General features: G+C 38.7%; 1 protein-coding gene across 1 annotated transcript in view; it reads right to left on the bottom strand.

The window, feature by feature from the left end:
• adcy2a (adenylate cyclase 2a) overlaps nucleotides 1-16896 on the bottom strand; it is a 60654-nt gene extending 43758 nt beyond the window's left edge. Inside the window, exons 1-2 of the mRNA XM_073485788.1 lie at nucleotides 16268-16896; nucleotides 11808-12005 (exon numbers count right to left, since the gene is read on the bottom strand). Coding sequence (XP_073341889.1) covers nucleotides 11808-12005; nucleotides 16268-16816 — 747 coding nt within the window. The 5' untranslated portion in view covers nucleotides 16817-16896. The remainder of the gene's footprint in view (nucleotides 1-11807; nucleotides 12006-16267) is intronic.
• Nucleotides 16897-17829: the final 933 nt, after the last annotated feature.

Raw genomic sequence — 17829 nt, forward strand, 5'->3', positions numbered from 1 at the left:
TGTTTGGTTGAGCCGCAGTTGTAGTGGTGGTTACTGCTGTTATTTCCCCCTGTCTTTATAGAGCAGGAAACAATGTCAAATTGCTTATTAAAACAAAGATCCTGTGGTAACAACCATGGTACCAATGACCTTTGAATTGTGGCAGTTGATGTTTAAAGCCGCTGTGCTACTGTTTATGTTTTTTTAATCTGATGCAATAATATATAGAAATATATACTCTCAAGATCTGGCAAATAGCAACACCTTGAGGTATTTTTTTCTATTTCTTAAGAGAAGACTATTTCTGGACAAATTAAATCCTGTTTTTCTTTCAACCGTATAACGTTTCCAAATAATTGTTAGAAACATATTTCTGTATCTTCTTACATTTCTATACAAAATGGCAATTGCATTGGGTATTATTATACTGGATGATAGATATTAAATCTGTAAATGTATAATCCAGATCTATCTAAAGTTAGTAAACCAGACCACATAAACATACCTTCTCTGTATGCCACCTGAAGTACGTCTCTGCAGCAGTGTGAAGATGCAATAGCTTTAAACTCATTGAGTCTCAAAGTCTCAGAAAGCTACCACTTATGACTCTGAGCTTAGTCAATATAGAGCTGTGGAGACAGATGAAAGATCATACTGGAACCTGGACCTTTACACAGGGAGCCTATGGCTCATAGTAAATTTCTTAAATGACTAGGAATAAGAAGTTATAAAATAAAATAAAAATTGGCACAGGCATGTCACATATAAAACTACCAAAAAGGGTTTGAAAGACCACAACATATGCAACAATTTGTAGCAATTAACATGTATTAATCAATTTTAATGGCCATTCATGACATGAAAAATTAGATCTTCGCCTATATAAGCCTGTGGATGATTTTTTGAAGTTGTTTAATGCGGCTGGACTGTGGACTGTGAAGGACTCGGGTCAGATTTTCTGTGGCAGTCCAAAGGATGTGACTTTATACACGTTCTCCAGTGCCTCGTTTCAGTGCCTCTCTGCGAGCCGCTAACGACTGGCCTCCAGCACAACACAGACGTTCTGCAGAGCCTCTTTAATGGAAACAGCCTATGGACACTAACAGATAGTGAAACACAATGATTAAGTGACCCCTCTTATATAATTTCACTGAATATGAAATTGTAAAGCCTTATAATAAAAATATTATTTGCCTGAAGAAACATTAAGGCTTTAAGAGTGTTTTAATTTGTTTCAAAGCCATGAAGCAGCCCATGAAGTGTACAATTTGTTTCCTGCACTCAAAAAAGGAATGGCTAGCTTGGTGGACTACCTGTAATGACTTTTTTCATTGCAAGGCCTAACCTCTCATGCCCCCTGACACTGGGCAAAAGCACACAATGATTACCCAGCACACGGGACCCCACTTTTTGGTGTCAACTTGAATATCTGACCATTTCTTCCTTAAGTCTAATGATTCATCTGGCTGGCTAGCAGGGGCCACTGCTGCTTTGACAGCGTGTCACCAGTTTCACTTATTTGTCACAACAGAACTCTGACCAACAAACTGTAGAGCCCCTCAGCCCAACCTTCATAATAACTGTCTCCTTTTCAGGGGAGCTTATCTTTAAAGATCTGCAGTCTGGCATAACCATTTCAACTTCTACTTAAGCTGTTAATATGACTGCAGACACCAACAGCTCCCCATTATAATCCCTTCTTCATGACAGAAAATATAATTTTGAGTATCCTAAGAAAAGGGTCTGTTAGATTTTTTTAATGAACAGGGGTGAAGCAAAAGGCCAAACAAAAATGGCGATGCGTTTGCATTTGCACCTCTTACCAGCTTTGCATCTGCAAGAATGACCAATATACTAAATCTTTCAGAAGTGAGATGTAGAACTGTCTAGTGAGCCACCTTTCTAACTGCTGAAAAGCTGAAGGACAAAATAAAAGTGATTTAGTGGACAAAGGCCCTGAAACTAAAATAAATCTAAACTTTCATTTGTTTACACTCTTGATGTTTGTGTTCCTGCATGTTGGTCTCTGAAGAATTGAAGTTGAATTACTGCAACCAGGGAAATAACTGTTTCTAATCTTTCTGCACCACTGCCTGACCGAGCTGCAATTAGGCACAGTTTTATTTTATCATTACAAAGTCACAATGCAGTAATGCTGGCAACAGGAGTTAGGAACCAATTGCAAACATACAGGCAGAGCTGAAAAGTTTGTGAGGCAGTTTACTGAGAAGCAGTTGCTGGAAGAAAAAAGTAGCCAGAAATGGCAGGTACACGATTGTCATTTAACATTCACAAACTGGCAAAAATGGAGGGTGAGTAGTCATCTAAATATACAATAACTGTGGAGCAAATGACAAAACTAAAAACAGCTGGAGAGGTGTGTTAAGTAACTGGTATAGGAGAGGAAACTAAAGAGGGGTGACTAGAGGGCAGATAAGGGGTCGTGAGGGACAAGACAATGGTGGTACAACCACCAGTTACTAGAGGTGCTGTGGTGTTTAATAACGAATATCACTGTATAAAACATGATTCTAAAAGGTAAAATAGTTTTCTTCAGCCAGCTCCTTGTTTTTGCCTTGTACAAATTTTGAACTAAATAGATGTAAAAGCAAAATCAGAATCTTGGGTCAACATGTACAAAAAACACCTACAGTATGTAAGTTTACAGAACTCAAAATGAAAAATAAGTGAATATGAACCTATAATCACCAGATTTTTCATTTCAGTGGAAGATTCAGAAAACTTCTATTCATTCACCATTTCAGAAGAAGAATACTTAAATATCAACTTACTTCCTCATACAACAGAGAGCTATTAAGTGCTGACAAATGGCATCTAGCACAGCAACATCATTTGCTTAACATCCAGAAAGTCTTTTTACTAAATGAATGCTCTGAAATGCATCGCGGTTAGTGAATCATGAAACTATGCCAAGGATAATGGAGCGACTGCGGGGGGGGGGGAGACACCTGCTGTGATCTCCTGCGTAGCAATAAAACAGTGAGGAGCTTCCTACAGTTTGGTTAAAGCATTCACATAAAAGGACCCTCTCTCTGACAATTAAGTGGACAAAGCTTTTTTGTGGTCCATCATGTTACAGTCAACTCTGCTTCTGCCCATTAATCAATTCCTTGATGATGACACTGAGGAGAGCTCATAAAACAAATTATAGAGATGGAGTGTCAGATTACATCAGGCTTTTAGTCTACTGTCTGTGGCAGAGATTAGTTTACAGGCTAGATTTACAATGTGGAGTGTATGTGTGCTTGTCTATGTGAGCATGTGCTGTGTGTGTCTGCTAAGACAGATATGCTCTTTTGGTTTCAAGCTCTACTCACTAAATCTGAATAGAAAGATGGTTTCATTGATTTGTAGTCAAGTGCAGAATTAAATGCAGTAGATTAGAAACATTCAGCCAAAGTGCTTGATTTGTAATTTCCACAATCAGTCTAGACAGGTCGACCTTAATCCCTGAGATTAATTAAATTGTTTAGCAGGGAAAATATATTCCTTTCTGTTTTACTAGAATCAAAACTCCAATCTGATTTAAGCAAATGGCTTTGTTACTCCTCTTAACAGGTTATTCTGCATTTCTCCATCTCTCTCTCTGCCTCTCTCCCCTGTATCACCTGCTCTATTTGTGTGCCTTAAATATCTGTAGGCCCTGTCCAATGTTGGCCATCTACCCTGATCTTTACAATTCTAACCTGGCAGGCCTCTTCCCTTCACCCCAACTGCCCTTTCCCCACATCTTTTGTCCTACAGCCTAATGAGGCTGGCTGTATACTTAAATAGGAGTGTGTGAGTGCATCTGCGCACTGTGTGAGCAATGTGGAGGGATTGAGAGAGCCAAGGGGGAAGGAGAAGAAGAGATGAGGCAGGGTCCAGACATCTCAGTGAGGGATAGAGGCTGGACCACACAGATAAGCCCATCTCCCCTCCGTCAGCAAACACAGAGGGCTTTGTGGGGAGAGGATAAGCATGCAATTGATTTCAGGTTTGAAAATGGAAAGTGTACTGTATACAAACTCACTCTGGGAGAGTGGGGATGGTGAGTATAGCACAGCTGGGGAATATGGGAGTTATTTCTTTCACCTGACAGGATACTGTACTGACAGTGCAGTTTGTAATGTAACTCTCTTACTAAGTGCTATATCGTAGGCAACTAGACTTGTTTCAGTTTCTTGAGGACGTTTCACCTTTCATCCAAGAGGTTTCTTCAGTTCCTGAACTTCCTCACTGTTTTATTACTACAGTATCAAGTACGCAGGAGATCACAGCAGGTGTCTTTCCCCCCTGCAGCTGCTCCATTATCCTTGGTACAGTTTCATGATTCACTAACAGCGATGAATTTCAGAGCATTTATTTAGTAAAAAGTAACCTCTTGGATGAAAGGTGAAACGTAAAAAAAGGTGAAACTGAAACAAGTCCAGTTGCCTGCGATATAGTCCTTATTACGTACTACTATGACCTGGATGACTGAGAACCTTCATCAACATGTAACTATCTCTTGTTTTCTTACTGTATCTCTAGGAGGAAGTCAACACAGATAGCATAGTTATTTTGACAGATGACTATGTTCTCTATGTAGCGAAGCCGCTTTATGCAGAGAAAGGACAATAGAAAAATCTCAACTAGTTTTGCCTAAACCAGAGTAGAAATGCAATTGAAATATATTAAATCATTAATGCCATCTGGACTCAAGTTATATTCTGCAGTGCATTGCGTTTAGAGCTAAACAACCAACCATAATTAAAAGATGAAAAATGTCATTGCTGCTATGAATAGCAAATTATATGAAAATTTGAGAAACTTATGTTACAGTAAACTAATCATCATCTAAACCACATTCGAAATTATCACTGCACAAATATTGTATGTGATTTTCAAGTAACACAGACTTCTTCAATTCTTTTAGCTGACTGGCGGTGATCTATAAAACAATCAAACGTGGCTGTAAAATTTTTAATTTTTTTTTTACACATAACAAGAAAGTAAGCTAATCTTACAATGCTTTTTAATCAGTGGGGGAAGAGAGCACATCGGCTCATCTACTGAAAAAATAGATACAGACAGATCTGAAAAAAATTGGATAGTGACACAATTTAAAACAAGGGGGCTGCATATTAATGAGCTGTAATCCCTAACCCTGCCTTCAGTTTGTACTATAATTTGAATGTTTTGATAAACAGCTAAAATAACAAAATGTGTGTTCAAATACATATGAACCTAACTGTATGTAGAAATAGTGTGGGAAAAGCACAATGATCACATTGTGAATAGCAAACCACCATCAGAAATCAAATAAGAAACTTTCAATTAATCTCGACACTTTCTTTTTTCCTTCTTTTCCTTATCTCATTTTCTTCTGTTACGTACGTCATGATTATTCATTCATGCTCTTCATGTCATGCAGAAACCTGACAAAGCCTCTTGTGCCAGTTTGGAAGAGATGGTTCATTTGAAGAGCCCCTGATGGGCAAGAAATATTTCATGGGATTCTATTGACTTTTTTCAGTCTATCCAATTATGTTTCTGTCAATAAATTTTGCAAACAGCAGCTGCTTTTTTTGGCATCATTGCCCAGTCACACCAAAAAATGGCATTTTGGCAGATTGGAACTTGTTTGTACCATCCACATCTGTTTCAGGACCGATTGCAAATCATGCTGTATCTCTCTTGTGGAGCAATTTGTACTCCACTACAGTAGATGGTGCACCAAATTTGACATCGAGCTTCCTCCTTTTTGAACTTCCAATTTGAATCCAGTGTACAATCAGTCAACAGCACAAATTCCCACTTTCAATCTGCAATGAGTGATTTATTTGACGACTCATTTGGTCTAATATTCACTCTCTTTAAACTCTGGCATTGGTCTTTAGAAAACTGCTAAAAACAAAACTGTTGTTTACCAGCTAGTTGCTTTGTGTGTCTGTCTGCCACTTCCTGTTGAGCAGGTAGAGTATTGTGAATATTTAGAGCTTTTTCACTTAAAATGGCTGCCTGCTGTGGCCGATAATGATATTTGAGAGCGGTGAAAGTGAACCAAAGCAGCGAAGTTGAGGGTAGAACAGCTAAAAGGGTCTGAGACTTGCTACAAAACTCTGTAAAGCCAAAAGGGAGCTGCAGACTAAGGTGATAATTCTCAGCAAGTTCATCAATACGAGTGATGCCACACATGTTACACATTGTCATGAGACGCTGTCATTCTAAGAAAATACTAATATTATAGCCACTTTGAAGATAGCCAAAATGTTGTACTCTCCACAAACGCACCATACAAATTCACTGATTCATCTTGGTACAGAATACACTATACTTCAGATTAGTCCCATGTCTGCAAGTGTGTGAAGTGTAAATGTTTATGTATGCAAAATTTAAACATGGCAAAAACGACAAAGAGCGAGTACACAAAATGGTACAACTGAACCATAAACCCATCACTGTACATGGAAGCAAAAAGAAAGGAATGCTCAGACACAATGACATCTTTAGATATAAAAATCATTAATGCATTCATTCTTGTCTCCATGTCTGTGTTCTATATTTCTTTTACTCCCTACTCCTACATTTCAAACCACATTTTTCCGATTAGCATCATGCCACATTGTTAATTACTCAAACATTTTCTGCACACACTGGTATCTTAGCAACTTATCTACAAGTCTGTTAGTTATCACTATTTTCACGGTTTTTTCTTCTTTGCTCATGATGGAGTTTTAAATTATGACTATAGGCAGCAACATTCTCATCCAGTGACAACAACATTAATTGAATGACATGCAACAAAAGCCATCATCTATAATGAGCTCAGTTCTTTACATGACAGGTGAGGTGGTGGTGGTAGTGGTGGGGCACCCCCCCTCCAATCAGTGTTTCATTCCCCTTCTTCTCATGGCTACCTCCTAGCTACAGCACAGAAAGCATTTAATTAACTACAATGTTTACTTTGCCTTTCTCCATTTCGTCTCTGGAGCAGACAACCACCTCGCAACTGCAAAGTAACACCAGGGTAACCAGAGATTCAAAGACTTGGTCATTTATACTATTGGTGGATAAGTAAATGCAGTGGAGGAACTAAAACAGCAACGAAGGCAACATCTTCAAGTTTTACTCAGGGATGAAGTAGAAGGGCAAATGTTTGCATTTTTGCTTGAAAAATGGTAGAAACAATTGAAGATAATTTTTTGTTGAGCAATTGATTAATTGTTTTAGCTCTACCAGAACGTACAATTTGTTTAAAAAAGACAATTTTCAACAGGATGACTAGCAGTATCCAAAATCTCTCCCTTGGTCACTCATTTACAATTCCCTTCCTAACAGCAAACTGTAAATGTAAATTTTCTGACAGTTATAGAACATAATTTTGCTGCACCACTGAAGAGTCACAGGAAAGGCAACTAACACATCTATAAAAAGTGAAGCGTTGCATTAGGGGTGCTAGCTATCATATATTGCTATTGTTATAAAATAATGACTCTAATGAGAGCTGGGACAGGAGGGGAAACACTGTCCTCACCTCCAAAGTCTTTGAAGTGAACTTGATGAGCGAGCAAGTGTTGAGCACGATCCCTCACTGATTTTTATGTGTGCAGGTTTATGTGTGCAGGAGACTAATTAAACGCTATAAAGGAGCTCCATTTCTCACTCTCTTTATCAGTCTTTTGCCTTTTTGATGCAGCCAAAGCAACATTTCCATCCTTCGATTAGTGAATTGGAAGTCCATTGCCATCACTACAGCAAAAGCTATGAAGCATTCGGGTCTGTCCAGGCTACATGTAGTCAATTTGATCATTTTAATGTGCCAAGACGTGTTTAAAGTGAATGGCAACTCTTGCTCCTTGTTTGGCTTTGATGGTTTACAGTCCAGTAAACATATTTAGGATGGGTTTGTCAACCTCATAGATTGACATTTTTTCACATTTTTGTTAAATCATATATAATTTGGGCCTTAGTTAAAATGAAAGGACATATTTTGGAAGTTAGCTTATCTGCAAGATGGGTCTAATAAACAAGAAAGATGAATGCCAAAAGAGATGGATCAAAGAAGAAAAAAAGAAAAATTTAAGTCGTTTAAAGTGTAATCATAAGATATTTTTCATAGGCTGGGCCCTGTCCTCTCAGCATTGCTTTTATTATGGTTTCTTGTAAATCTCAAGGCAGGCCTAAAATCCCAATGAAGGCTAATAGAATGCTAATACTCCTGGGTTATTGGCAAACAACATGTATATATTATTCAAAGCTTTTTTCATTTCTGAGTGCATGATAGGATGTGACTCACATTCTTTTCACTGATACCAGGAGTAGGTTTTCTGTTCTCCCCAGCAAATCAAAATGATAAATAAAGCATACTAAATATACTGTATACTAAGGTGGAGCAATACGAGTCATTCATCAATAACATGTCAGCGAGCTCCTAAAAACACATTCAGTGCAGTGCCAATACACAATAACGTCTCTTCAGGTAAGTGTTAATTAACATGGTTAAGATGCAGCCATCAGAGAGCATTAATGGCATAATGGCCTGACATTTTTAGAAAGCAAAAGACAGGAAAGAATGGAGTGGTGTGTGAATCAGTGTATCTTTAGCTACCTTTTTGTGATAGATGAGGCCACACTCGACATCTGTCTTGCCAAGCATTATTTCAGCTTCCAAATGATGAAGACTTAATGTAGTGTGGTGTTTTCAATGAGCCCTGACAACACTGCTTTTTGTTCGTCTTGCCACATTTAACTGCAGATATAATGGTGCTAAACAATGTAATATACAGTACACAGTACACAGCACATACGTACATAGTACAGAGCTCCTGGAAAGAAGGGACAAGGAATATTCTGTATATTTAACTTTATGGGCAACTTGGTCTCAGATCAACAGCATTTTTTATATATTCTGACTCAAATGCTGCTGTATGGTACTGAGAGGGCCACATGGGAAATAGTCAGCGAGTCTGCAGTTGCACCATAAGAAGATTGATAAATTCATGGACAGAAAATACGTATTGATTTATTCAAGTTGATTTACAGCAGTGTCACACAACACATCTGATCAGCTTCCTTCATACCAGTTGACTGCACTTTTCCCCCCAGTGTGACTATATGATAGATGTTTGTTCTAGATCTGTTTATGGCTTTCTCATCAAACAGCAATAATATTCAATGTGGCTGCACTCATTAATATATGTTGTAGGGGTGTCACGATTCTCCAAATCCTCAATTCGATTCAATTTTCGATTCTAAGGTCATGGTTCGATTCGATTCTCGATTTTTACATTTATTTTTTTTAAAGCACAGGTTGCTATGCCATTTTTAGACTAGACTTTTATGCAATATAATATCTGACCTTTGTTAGCAATGTACCACACTACATTGTCAAATTTAAAACATTTATTAACAACATAATGTAACAATAACTTATATCTTCAATCAATTGGAAACTTAAACAAAATAACCTGCCATCTAGTTTCTCTTTTGTGACTGCAGTCTTCTTCACAGAAGATGACATTCAAGTTCACAACAAAACAAAAAAATAAAACGGCCATGTCCATACGCTTCTCTGAACAATTAAGTGTCTTAACAAACTATTTCCGAACAGTTGAACACAAGGTGCGTAAGGTGTGAGTGGGCGATCAAGAGTGAGGGAGCGTGCGTACATGCGGACAGTGAATGAATGGGAGAGGAAGGAGAAGCGAAAGCAGTAGCAGTAGTAGCGACAGCAATAAAGTGTACAATATAGGCTGCAGTTTGGCTGTGAATAAAGGCGACGGCTCCTCAAGATACAGCAAAGCTCCCTGGTATTATTTCCCGACCAGCTTAACACGTGAAAGGGGGTTCACCCCGAAGGTAAACATAAACTTCGGCCCTGGAGGAAATCATCTCCCCTGTGCTTCCCGACCACGGTCCGGGAGCCGAACAGGAATGGTGTAACACCATGCTATTGTTTGACTGGCTGTAGCTAATAGCTACTGGCTTAGCTAGTAGCTAAGTTAGAGGAGGTTGACTCGCAGCACTTCAACACGTGTTTTTTTTCCCTTTGGCAAGCCAACTGGACGTGACATGGGGGTGTGGCAGCATCGACGATTCTATTTTTTAATTCGAAGTTCGAGATTGTGAATTAATTTCGATCGATTTCAAATCGAAATCGTGACACCCTTAATATGTTGGCTACATAATCAGCTGTCCCTCACAAGCTGAGGTATCCATCAAGTTGAATTCTGTGCTTTCAATACAGCAATTCTAGATACACACATGAAAAAATAATATGGATGGTTCTATAGAGGCATCACATCATTCATGACCTGTGCCATACAGTTTGTCATACTATCTATTCCCCTCAATCTAGCATCACTTGTATCCCTCTATGAAGTGTAAAAATGCAAAGGGCTTACAACAACAACAAAAATGCCATACTACCAATAGTGAAAATTGACATTCAGTAGCCATTAATATGTATACAGTACTGTGTTTGGATTATCCACAAAATGTGACAAAACATGTTGCAGCAAAAGAAGCAGTCCAACAGTAAGCCATTGGAATACCTCTTACTCAATCCTGCAAATACCTTTACCTCAAATGTTTACTTGGCCGTGTAGTTTTTATCCTCCCCTTTGTAATTCTGTACTACAATGAGTGCTATTCTACACCCTGCTATTAGAGATCTGATCTGATATGAAAAGCTTTATTTAATTAACCAAACCACTTGTTAGTTTCTCTCATTTGTTTTACATATTGTGTTTGCGATTTAGTTATTGGATTTAATTTGTTCATTTAACTACACTGACAAGGTTTTGAAGAAAGTGCTAAATATAACACAATAAATTTAAAGTAAACCATAGCTGGTTAGGATCTAAGAGAGTGAGGGGCACTTAAACATATCTAGGAATAATAGTTAAGGTAGAAGGGAGTCTTTAAATGACAATAACAATAAATTACTCTTGTATTATCTTTCTGATATAGCCTAATCTCTACAGCTTTTCAAGAAGAACTGCCTCCATATTAATTTACAATCACTGAAAAGAAAAAGACAAAGACAAAAAAACATGATGAAATGTCAGGAAGCACTCAAGCTTGTGCGTGATCAATCCAAAACTTAAAAGACTGCCTGATTTAGAATGTAGGTCAGATATCACAAGAGATGAAATAAAAGGATGGAGATTTATTCCAGGCCATCTGAATCCCCAAGTCTCGTTTTAACATTTATCCATGTTCTCCACATGACAGACAGGAAAAACACTCTCTTATCATAGACTTACAAAACTGGTCTGGAGAGCAACTGCACATGTTTAGGTATTAGGCAGAGGCCAATTCAAGCAGAACAGAAAACGGGCAAAGAAAAGCCAAGTCAAATCTCAAGCTCCTCTTGCTACCAGATTTCATTATGTTCTCTGGCAACCAAGGAAATGATATTGGAGGGCCATATTTTTAAGACTTAAATCAATAAATATGTCCTCTGACAAGTGGAAATGATCATGGCATGGATATGGCTAGGGTTTTCTGATTAAGTTTAAAAAAATATGCACCACTAAAGCCAACATATTTCCCACAGATGTTGTCATTCACCACAGGAGATCTCAACTGAGTTTAACAGAAAAATAAAGCAAGGTAAGGAAGAAAGAAACATGCATCAGCAACATCTAAAATCCACTAGCCTAGATTTCTTTCGTATCCCTTAGTGTTTATGTACCTACTTATGGTTTGTTGAGATACTATCAAGCACTTATTTTTCAAGAGATAGGAGTGAACCATGTACTACCAATAATAAAACAGAATGTACCACATGTTCCTCATCAACAAACAAATTCACCACAGAATACATTTATGTGTCTTACCTGATCCCACGGACAGACTATCCCGCCAGTAAACATAAAGAGGTAACCCATGGCAACCAAGCAGGCCCAGATGACCAGGGAGAAAACACGTAGAAGCTTCTTGAAGATTGACTCGATGCAGACAAGAACAAACACAGCCAGGAAGATAGCCAGCGCTGTGGGCACAGTGATTACAAAGGCCACATGGTCCTCAACGTTCTGAAAAGGGACAGGATAAAACATTTTAAAAAGACGGTGAGACATGTGGACAGGCTATTAAGGAGAGAGGGGGAGAGATATGTAATTTATCAGAGAAGGAGGAATAATTCATTTGAGAGAAAACTTGGTTTGCCGGAGAGAGATTAATAAGGAAAAGAAGCAAATTTAGAAGACAGAGACTTCTCGATGGGGTTATAAAAAGCCACTCCTTTAACTCCGTCTTTCTTCCTTAGCAACCTGAAAATACAAACAACCAAGGCAACTATATGACTCGAAAACAGAAGAAAACAGATCCTCAGATTTTTCCACTTTTTTAAACAAGGTGTCACCACAAAGATTGCTCTTTGCTAGATGTGAGATTACTAGATTGCTCTGAGAAAAGGGTCAGTGATGAGAAAAAAACAAAAGCCCTTTTGCCCTGAATGTCCTTCAGTAGCTTTAACTCTCTGAGCAACAAGAAACTGTGAATAGACTCAGTATGAACCGCAAATGAAGACTGTGAAATATCATATCACCAGAAAATACAAGAAGTCTTGCATAACAATATGCCTTCTGAATCATCCGGATCAAATCTTTCAGGTTTATATGTAATAGAAGAATGCTGCTTATAGACATGCATGCATGTATAATTTCCAACACTTTCTTTGATCACATATGCTATTGCCCAATTCTTGCTCAAGTACTTTTAAATGTTTATTTAGTATGCATTAAAACATAAAAAAGCTGTGTATGTGTGAACTGCTTTGCTTTCTCTTCCTTGGAAAAATAAAATGCCACCCATTCTGTTCATTCTGTTCACATTCACTTGAGCCTACGGAGTACAATGTGACACTGCTTTTAGATATCTGAACTAAACAGGTAAGGATAGGACTAAGGCTGAGATACAAATAAAAGTAGAAGAAAATAAAAATTATTTAACTGAATTACTTATTTATGTATTCAATTATACTAATATACTATTATACCCAAAGATACTACTTGTCTTTTCTTTCTGAAGCATATTTTAAAAGGCAAATCTGAAATATGTGTACCCAGATATCTTATTCCATACATCTTTTTAATAGAAACTAGAAAAGGGTATGTGTAAAATTGTTAAGTATAAGCTCCATGATTGTAGGATCACCACAATCAAAATAAATTTCAACATGGTTGAATTTTCAAGCCAAAGAAAACAAAAGTGATACAAAAATGTATACTGTGAGAACATCTTACAGAGTGTGGAAAAACCCTAAAAAGCCCCCAGTGTTAACCAGGAGCAAAGTTGAAGCCACATCCATAATGGATTTGCTGCAGCCTTTCTGAAATACACTTAGATCTGAAAGTTCTAATAAAAATTTCAGGAGTTTCTTCAAGGTGCATGTAGGACGATCGCACAGTGAAGTGAGTCGTTTGTGCTGCCTGCCTTTTCCATGCTTCTTCCCATCATTGCTTTTCAAGTCATGTGATGGGGGATGGAAAAGGTTCAGGATATGGATATGTAGGCAGATGTGTCACATCCTCACTGGCACATTTGGCTGTGTAGGCAAGGATGTCTGTGAAATATACGGTTATCAGTTAAACTCAGTTTTGTGTAATATTTGCTATTGGGTGAATTCTGACTCCAATTTTTATTTAGTTTAACATCAGAGCTCTTAATTTGTTGACACTGCTGCTGAGCCATCCAAAAAGACAGAGCTTTGTTTGATCTCCCATTAATTTTTGATCTTTTTAAACTCCAAATATGAGCTGTGGAAATTACTCTGCATACTCCAAATTACTGAATGGATATCTTTATTGAACTAGAGTTGTAAATATTAACGATCATGAATGCTATTATGAAAAGGAATAATTTGTTTTCACGAATCACTAAAACACATTCTTTTTCTTTCCATCATTGTTTTTAGAAGGGACCTAACTATCAAAATGCCAGTCTAGCTCACAATGCTTCTCTTTGCACATTTGTCCTCCTCTTCATTACTTGCTTTCTCCTTCTTTAGCCCCCCGCCCCCACCTACCCCCTGTCTCTTTTTCATGCACACAGTCAATGCACTGGGACAGGAGAGGATATGTGTGGCTGCAGAGAGCCACAGAGAGTTTGTCTCGCCCAGAGCAGAGCTCCAAAACAGCTCAGGATTTAGGTCAGCCAGCCAGCAGGATGGAGGGATGATAGGATACAAATAAAAGAGGGAGACAGAAATATGAGGAGGTGAGAGATGACAGAGGCATGAGAGAAAGTCATGCTTATCCAGCAGACGGATAGAGCAAAAAGAAAAGAGGATGTAGGACAAATCACGCAGTGGCCTAACAGAAAAATACATTTACTGAGATGCTTGTTCTTTGTGATCGCACAAAAGCATGTGCAGAATTATATTCTTAGTTTCTGATTGTTGGGAAATATCAAAACTTGGGATTTCAAAGGCCATTTTTTATAGTTCTGGAGCACCCATGTTTCCAACTCAACATGAATACTTTATGTTTTTGCTGCTATTTATTTTTCACGCGCTTACAAAAGCTTTAACACAAATACTGCCTGCTGGATCATATACTAAATCCAAAGTGAAATGATCAATTAGGTCATTCATCGGTACAAACACCAGTTGTTGATAAGGCAATAAGTCAGAAAAATTATGAATGATGATTACCCAATTAAAATCATCAAGAACATCGCTATAATGATAATTACATCAGTGTTCAGGAGGTTATTAAAATGCAATCAATGCAATCAGAAAAGTTGCCAGATTAAATATGATAAATCAGAAGATTGTTGTCTCTTCTAGTCTTTTAGATAAGGGATTTCATTTTTCTGACTAATTAGGGATAAGTGACTCTGTTTTGTCTTGATTGCATAGAAATGTACTCCACTGTTGATAATGACCTCAACATCTGCTGGTTGTTAGTTACAGTGCAGAAAAACAAGCTTTTAATTCAGTTTTCTATGTTTAGTAACAATACATAAGTGTTTGATTAATTTTGTTCTGGTGATTTCATAATTGTGCAGGTTTGTGCAGCTATCCTTGTTAGGACTTCACTTTGACTTCCATTCTTTGTGTAAAGCACGACCCAAACCCTTACCCTAACCTCAACTTTACCAAAATTTACACCTGACCCCTAAACGTTACCAGGACCACATAAATCCCATTTGGCTGCATTAGGCCCAGTCTTTGGTCCCCATGAGGACTACTAATGTTTATGCCAGAAAAGGTCCCCAATAGGTACACGCACACGCACACGCACACGCACACGCACACACACACACACACACACACACACACACACACACACACACACGTCACCCTGTGTTTGTGTCAGTGCTCTCTTTGTCTCACTGTCTCTTTCAGTGTGTTTTAGACTAATCCCTTCTTAATAGCAGACTCAGCAGTGACAGGGAATGGGAGATGCACAAAATGTGCTAAGCTATAATAGGGTTATATTAGTATATCTTATTAAATCAATCATTAGATTCTGGTAATATTTCACTATGTTCTAAAAATGCTTCCCTTTTAAAGATGGGTATGGTCAGGCAGACTATTTAGATCATAACCAGTCAAATTGTGCACTTAGTGTACAAGTAAGTTTGGGCTATTTTTTTATTTCCCTCAGAATGTCTCTTTATTTCACAGAGTGCCTTGCCTTCACTGCATGTATTTTTTCAGGTTTTTAGAAGAGATAACCCTGTCAAAATAGTGACAGAAGGAAACAGATCTCGTATCTGTAGTTCAGTCAACCATGAGGTCAGACAATAACTGAGCCCCTTATTCCCCCCTCACTTTTATCTCACCCTTCTCTTCGCATTAGTGCTGCAATGAGGGCGGCATGCTGTGAGAGTGTGCGTGTACATAGGTGTTGCACAGGCACGCTTGTCTGTGTGTGCACATTGTATGTGAGTGAGTCAGAGGGGAGCTCATGTATTGTGTTTCACAAGCCAGCGGATCGTGTGTATGTGTGTGCCCAAATTTCCAAGTTTGTGTGCACATGATTGGCAAGGCTGCTTGTGTGAGCCTTTTCCTATGCGTGCTTACAGACAATGTGAGAGTTTACAGTCTGTGTGTGCGCAGAGCTTACATTTGATATTAATTTTCTGCAAATATTGTGACTGTAATTTACAGCCCACACAGGGATGTACAACATTTTGTGCTGGAATATAATGCAATCTATACATCTATATGGTCCAGGACATTTGTTTATTTGTACTTTTTTAATCTGCAAAATGCATTTGTGTATGTGTGTGTGTGTGTGTGTGTGTGTGTGTGTGTTTTTCCGCATGTTATGAATGAGACGCTTACCAGTCCTGAAGCAAAGAACACAGTCAGCAGAGCCAGGCAGGCTCCCATCACTATGAGTAGCAGAAACACAATCAGAGGATGCTGCTGGCTCATACAGTAGTAGGACTCATACAGCCAATCCGGGGACCTGTTCCTCTTCTCCTGACCTCCTCCTCCTCCTTTATCCCCTTGACCAGACTCCCCTGCCCGGTCCAGGAGATACCGCTTCCTCCTTATTGCCTCTTGCCACATGGATCTGGGAGCCGAGAAGGAGGTAGAGGAGGGAGAGAAACTAGAGGAGGCAGAGGAGGTGGTCACTGTTGAGGTATTAATAGTTTCCACCACAGATGAGGAGCAGTTGCCCTGTTCTGCTCTCCTGCTGTTGTTGTTCCTGTTGGGGACCTTGGTGTGTGAGCTCCTGATCTCCAGTGTAGCCTTCGGTTCCTCCTCCACCTCCTCTCTGAAGTCCTTCAGGCGAAGACAACTGAAAGCTGAGGCTGAGTCGGAGTCAGAAGCAGCGTGCGCTGGCCGGAGGGGTGGCAAGAACACACCGAGGGTAGAGCGCAGCATCCTCCTCTTTCTCCTCCTGCCAACATGTTGAAGCGGGAAATGAAGGGGAGTGCAGAGACTGAGAGCTCTTTTGAGTGAGAGAGAGAAAAGTGGGAGGGAAGTGAAGGGAAAGGGGAGGGAGAAAGGGCTAAGGGGGAGGGGAGGAGGAAAAAGAAGGTGCAGCAGCAAGAAGAAGACAGCGAGTGAGAGAGAGAGAGAAGAGAATAACACAAGAGGAGAAATTATGACACTGACATTTATGTATTATGTAGTATAAATGTGATTTTATAATTTCAGCTGTGAAACTAGGAAACAAGAATGGAAAAAACAAGTTTCAGCTCAATCCAGTAGACGATGATGATTTTCAGAAGTGAGATAACCCATTCCATCACACCTTATGTTTTTCAGTCATCCACTTTCCCCTCTCCTGCTCTGTCAGACAGCAATTTTCCTAAATGCCAGACTTGTTCAAACAGCTCTTAGTAGTCGAGGGAGAACTGGTGACAGATTTGCAAAAATACACAGAAGTATTTAACCACTATCAAAGATTCATTTAAAAAATAGGACAGCTAAATTTTCTCATTAAAAACTCAAAATCACATGTTTACGAATATTAGATGATCTTGTGCTGAAAAAGTCATCAAATAGACATCAAACTGACTTGATGTAATTTTTGCGGGTTCAATTATGTGTCTTAAGTGACTGGTTTCTAAATGATGACTCTTCAGTTTTTCTGTGCAAATAAACAGCTTCGCAAGAAATTGATGAAATAAAAGTGGACAAACAGGAGCACACGTGGCAGTTGCTCAAATACTGTATGCACACACATGCAAAGATGTACAAGCACAGACACACACACACACAGGGCCAGCCAAATATGATGAAAGTGGTGCTGGCCCAAATACTGCTTTTAAAAAGATTAATAAATGATGACTTCCAGATTCCATTAATCCCCTCACAACATGAAGTGCCCCATTTCAGAGTGCTGAATTTAAATGACCAAACTATTATTGCACAAAGCAATAAATCATAAT

Source organism: Pagrus major, chromosome 17 (assembly GCF_040436345.1).
Source record: "Pagrus major chromosome 17, Pma_NU_1.0".
In the NCBI taxonomy this organism is placed as follows: Eukaryota; Metazoa; Chordata; class Actinopteri; order Spariformes; family Sparidae; genus Pagrus; species Pagrus major.